Below are 6,199 nucleotides of genomic sequence, written 5' to 3'. Positions count from 1 at the left end.
GAATGTAGCGGCTGTAGATGCTCTGAGCCTGCTTAGAATGGCAGAAATGTCTTAAATGAAATTCCTTCGTTCTAAACATGTTCGATGGCTAACAATTGCAATAAACGTGTCCATATGATTTGTTCGTAAATATACTCCTACTTGCTTCCCTTAGAGATTTCATACACCGATGGTTACTACTCCCAGAAAGAAAAGGGGAGATGTCGACCGTCTGTGTATCAGGAAATATATAGCAAGTATACACAATAACATGATACAAATGAGTGAAAATATGGTCTATAAAACCCCGATAATGAATTTCATTCAGTAACGACAATTCAGAAATGATCCTAATGTGTAGTCCATACTTCCATAAGATCAAAACAAGGCCTTAACTTCCAACATTCTTCACAACAATTCCACAACCTTCACATACGACTTACTTCTAAAGGATTATACTATACTCAAACCTTGTAAAACATCTGGTGACTATGAATGTATCGAAAAAATGTGACGGTAATGTATGTAACCTATAACGAGAACGATGCCGAGTTCCTAGGTGGGGTAAGATTCAACTTCTGTAGTAACCTCTATCAAGAACAATACCAGACTGTCTTCCTTCGCTGTGTTGTGTGTCACCAGAAACCTCAAGGGAAAAAATATGCACGCACTGCAGTTGCCGATTGCAAAAATCACTTATCACCGCCATCCTTGTCTTCTGAACCTCCATTGTGCCTGTCGGACCTCACTGGGAGGACACTCCGACGCTCTTTGCCGCCTGGTTTCGCTGATGCGTTCCCATACCACATCATTCCAAGAACAGCGAGGATCATCCCAAGGACTACATGAAGGTTCAGGCCCTCCTTGCCAAAGAAGAGAAAGCCAAGGAACAGGACCAGCACAGTCTTCATGTGGCCTAAGACTTGGAAAGACACAGCGGAGAACCGGCCGATGCAGATGAACTGGCTCAGATTAACGCCGATAGCGATGATGCATGAGAGTACGACGAATAACTGCAGTCACAAAATGCAATGATAAGATAGATGACAAGATAAAGAGGTTGAATGTACAGACAAACTAATCTTGCGTACACTAATATCAAAATTCTAGTCAAGCTAGTCATGTGAAGAAATGAAAAGCCACTAATTCAACTAAATATGAGATACAACAAAGCAGCACATCAGAAGTTCTCCACAGTAATGTTCCCTAAAATGCTGGCCACTTCCCACTCTATCTCTAAGCAAACAGAAACCAGCTAAATCTATTTGCTCATACGGAAGCTGCAGCATAGATCACCACAGGCTGAGGGACATGCAACACTGTTAGAAATCGATTTCTTACCAAAGAAAGTGATGTGAAATTGAAGTGATCCACCCTTTTGCCAGTCAACAAGAAATCCACAAAGGGCCCTACTAACAGGAGGGAACCTGCTTGGGCTGGAGCAGTGTGGCTTAGGAGATTGAATGAGTTCAGAGAGTACTTCCGTTGGAGATAATGAACATACTGCAAAATGGGAAACAAGAATTAACAGAATTTCAAGTGGGTCCTCTTTACAATACATGATAAGAACAAATAACAGAAGGGCAGCAAACATAATCAAATAGCATGCAGTCATGAGATTAAACAACAGAATGCAGTGCATACTCAACACTGGAGTGATAATGTTGGTAATGTCTGTAAACATTATAAAATACCATGACGGCACAAACATTGGCCTCTTATTTGATCAATGTTTCAAGTCCTCTAATAGATTGTCTTTCAACAGCAGGATTCTATTGGCTTGAAGATATATGCAAATCACCATACAGTATAGGTATTTCAACTTACATATTGCTGGAAAGCTGTGCTCCAAACAGCTATAACAGCTGCAAGCATGCCTTTTGCATTCACACTGACATCAGTAACAGTGCAAACTGCAACGCCTACAAGCACAACCATTATGCTCAGCTTTGTGTCCCGTGAATAATGTACACGATCAAAGACAACCTCCAGAAGACATGATGCGGGTATCATGCACAGCTTTGCTATCTGAACAAAAGAAAAGAATTAATTAAGAGCTAATAATGCAGAGATACATAGCTTAGGTAATAGAAAGTCAGAAACTACACTGACCTGATAAAACCCCACAGAATTCCACATCAAGCTCACATTCATGCCAACGATCGACAAATTTGAAAAGATTACAAACTTAATCAGATCTGGTAGCGGTAAGTGAGAGGGCTGGCTCAGGCCTAACCACCGAAACACAATAGTCATCAAGGTCGTTGTCAATAAATGAAGGCCAGTTAATGTTGTGGCTGCAAAAGGGGTAAATCAGAAATCAGTGAAATGGCAGGAGTTTATCCAAGTTTTAACGTATGTGCAGATTGTTGAGGGTCAGTGCAGAAACCTCATTGAACTTGCAAGTAATTGCTAACAATAGATCATATTAAATTAGCATGCTTCTTATGTTCAACAGACATATCTCGAGTTTATGCCAAGCAAGTTAACATAGCAACAGACACCTAGGATTGCCTAACAGTCAAATCCCTAACTCTCAGATCACTATAAAAGTAATCTAGTTGAAAAAAACTATTATGAGTTGGTCAAATGCTGACATACTCATCTGTAATTAAAGATTTATCAACAAAAGAGCATCTAGAATTTACATGGATGGAATTTGCAGTACCAATTCGGGATCACAAAAGGTTTAAAATAACTTCCTGGCCCCTTTGTACACTAAACTCAGCAGAGCAATACTAATGCGCAATTCAGAAGGAGAAGCCTACGGTAGTCAAATTGAAGTCAGACAGAAATTGAAAGATACAGAACAAAATACAGCATAACATAATCCTACTCACTGCCAAAAGTAAAGAACAAGATGTCAATAGATTGACTTAATGATGTATGTGACTGCATAATTCTTCACCAAAGCTAAAAACATACCAAAACTGAATCCATGTGTAGCCATTAAGGCTTTGTTGACCATGATGATCCCAACGGATGAGGTGATATTGAAACCCCATGCTGCAAAGTCTAAGGCGGCCTTCTTGTCGGATTTTCTCGGAGAACCCATCTCTATCTTCACAGGTTCAAATCAACACTTGGTGAGCTACAGTCTCTGAGGCACAAATGCCATCCACACAAGATATAGAGCCCAGGATTTAACTGCAGTAAGGAATTAAAGCCATTTCAGATGATTAGACAGTGAACAAAGATGGTGCTGCTTGCACCTGAGTTAAATAAAATGCCCCAAGATTAAGCAAAAAGAATTCTAAACAGCGCACACTACTACAATTTACCTGAGCCCTACTGGTTCTGAACGCAATTAGCAACATATGATACAGGAGCCCTACAGTTTCCTTGTGCTACGCTAAAAACAAGCCTGCTCATGCCCGGATGCAGCTACTCATGAGAACCGAATGCTCTTCCTCCACGGAATAACAGCAACAACTGCTCCAACGACGTAGCTCTAACCCCAAAAAGTCCCTCCTAGCCCAGTAATCCACCCGTGAGTCCGAATTCGTATCTCTACTTGCAAACTGATAGACAACAAACACTATGCTACGCAGCAACCCTACTGATCCCGAACGCTCTGCTGCACACAACCCTGCTGATCCCGAACGCTCTGCTACACACAACCCTGCCTTGCTCGTAGTCCAGATGCTCCTCCACGGAGCCCCATCAGGGAGTACTCCAGGAGCGCAACTCCACACCCCGGAAACCCTCCTAAATCCAGCAAACCGACCAACGAATCCGTCCCCAAATCGCAGCTGCTCGCGCCAAAAACCCACGCCAGATCGCGGCCCCGAAAAGGCTGCGGCGGAAGGTAGTGAGGGCGAGGAAGAATCCTTACTCGAGAAGCGCGGGGCTCGATCCCTCCACCCGGAAATGGCAGATCTCCCGGCGCTCTGATCTGAGATTTGGGGTGGGAGGGGTGGTGTGTCGCCGGGGTGGGGGGTGTGGTGTTCTGTGTGAGTGTTTCGGTTTCTTCCTCGCCCCCCTTTTTTTATTTTTGTTTATTTTTTTTCCGCGACGCTCACAACTACCTTCGGCATCAGATCTGCCCCCCTTTTTATAGGCTGCCGGATGCACGCATTTTTGTGAGTCCAGAGTTTTATTTACGCTAATCTTAGGGTTGTATCGCTAAATTCTCCTCGGTTGAATCGCCACGGTTTGGTTTTCATGAAGGTGACAAGAACTCCATGAAGAGAAAACAATAACAACGTGAGAGGAATATGCAAGGTGTCATACATTAAGAAAAATGAACGTCCCGTTAGGGTTAGCATCATTTTCACTTCTCACTCCAAACGACTTGGCACGGCAGTGATACTCCTTTATTGACGCCAAGTTTGTTTTGCATCGGAATAACGTTATATTATTTAGAAGGTGTTTGTTTCAGCGAGTTTTGCCCGTTATCCCTTTACGCCGTAATGGGGAAACGTTACTTGTGTTTGTTTAATGGACACCGTAAACACATTCCCTCGTAAACGGGTCCAGCCCAGTTATCGATCGATACCGCCCACCCCCCACCGGTAATTGCGGTACCGTTCCCTCCTCTCCCCGCACGATCCCTTCTTCCTCCCCTCCCGGCTCCCGAGACACTCCTCCGCGCACGACCCCCTCCTCCTTCCCCTCAAGCGCACTCCTCCCCGTCACGCCCCCTCTTCCCCTTCCTCGTTCCCTGCCGCCGAGATCGGAGTAGCCGATGGCGTTTGTGATCGGAAAGTGCTGGCGGCGCTTGACATCGGAGGCTGCCAACAGCGCACGTGCTTGGGGATGGCTGGCGGCGCACAAGACCCGAGCATCAGGCGGTGCACAAGACCCGAGCGTCCGGCAGCGCTTGATCCCGGGGCTGTCGGCGGCGCTTTATTTCGCAGACGACCGGCGATGCACAAGATCCGAACAGCCAATGGCGCTTGATCTCGAGGGCGGACGGCGGCGGTTGATTTCGAGGACGGCTAGCGGCGTTTGAGATCCTGGTTGGCTGGGGTCAAGCAAGAGCAAGCCATCTACGGGGAGGATGGCGGCCGGCGAGCAACAAGGCCGAGCAAGAAGAGCAGAGCGATGGTAATCGATTCCTTTACCTGAACGTGAACCAAACAAACTTGCAAAAAACTGATTACACCTCCTTAAACGCCGTGATCTGATTACGTTAACGTTGCCTTCACCATTTATGCAGCCAAACACCTCCTTAGTAAGTTAAGTTTAAAAATGAAACATCTAGTAAGTTCCATCCCAAAAAGATCTTGCTCAATATACTAGAGTTAAGAATTAGCCACACAAATAAAAAAGGGTGGTAAGAACATCTCCGATAACTCCCTTTGTTTCCTTTATATCAAGGAAGTTCGGCAAATTTTTTTGCTTCAATAGCTTCATTTTGTTCATTTTTTACCCAATACTCCCCTCAAGACCATGGCGACCACGTTTCACCCCCACCGCCCCCCCAACTGATGTCCCATGTTCACTCCATCCCTTGTCGTTAAGTGTCGCCCGGTCACTGGAGCATCGCCATCGACCATCGGGTCATCGTCGATCTCCTGCGCTCTTCCTTCTCCTCAGGGACCAGCGTCGGTGCGCTGCCTCCCCGGCTTAGAAGCGCCGCTCTACCCTTCTGAAAAACAGAGGGTACATAACAACCACGCAGAAGATATTTCAGACCCGAAACAAACAAATGATTGTCCCTCGTTTGAGAAAAGAAACTATGAGCATGATTTTCCCTAGAAAATACCATAAAATGAAGAGATAACACTTTGTTTATCGTTATATGGTGCATATTGTGCTATCTCACCATGGATGTGTGACTATATTCTCTACCAACTACAAGGCAACATGTCACAACTTTAATTTCGCTATAGTATCAAAGGCATGTTGTAACTTTATTGACCATGTATGTTCAGATTCTACCTAACTATAACAACATTAAAGTGCATCCAATAGCCAACTCACGTATTACAACTATTTATTCGACTATAGATGACAAAAAAGTCACTCTTTCCATGCACCCATAGACTCAAGAAGCCCTTTAATAGGTAGATGCATTTGCAGCTAATTAGGAACTTAAACATGCCAACTAATGCATGGGCCAACCCGTTCCAATAATCAATTTGGTGCAACCTCTTTTTATGTCACAAGCCTTCTATATCTTCAAAAAAAGATCACAAATCATCCCAATAAAAATGAATATTCAAGTTAAAGCAACTGAGATTCCATAAGTATATAGTACTATATGTGTGTGTGG

The 6,199-nt window shown here is 44.3% G+C and overlaps 1 protein-coding gene across 1 annotated transcript; it reads right to left on the bottom strand.

The window, feature by feature from the left end:
- Positions 1-260: 260 nt before the first annotated feature.
- LOC119308394 (UDP-rhamnose/UDP-galactose transporter 6-like) lies at positions 261-3,991 on the bottom strand. Its single transcript, XM_037584519.1, has 6 exons — positions 3,815-3,991; positions 2,905-3,126; positions 2,092-2,276; positions 1,807-2,007; positions 1,321-1,482; positions 261-992 (listed from the first exon to the last, which is right to left on the bottom strand). Exons 2-6 carry the CDS (start codon positions 3,032-3,034, stop codon positions 672-674), a joined length of 999 nt encoding a protein of 332 aa, XP_037440416.1. The 5' UTR covers positions 3,035-3,126; positions 3,815-3,991; the 3' UTR covers positions 261-671.
- Between the last annotated feature and the right edge of the window lie 2,208 nt (positions 3,992-6,199).

The sequence above is a fragment of the Triticum dicoccoides genome, chromosome 5B (genome assembly GCF_002162155.2).
Source record: "Triticum dicoccoides isolate Atlit2015 ecotype Zavitan chromosome 5B, WEW_v2.0, whole genome shotgun sequence".
Lineage (NCBI taxonomy): Eukaryota > Viridiplantae > Streptophyta > Magnoliopsida > Poales > Poaceae > Triticum > Triticum dicoccoides.
This window is presented reverse-complemented; position numbering and strand designations above follow the sequence as displayed.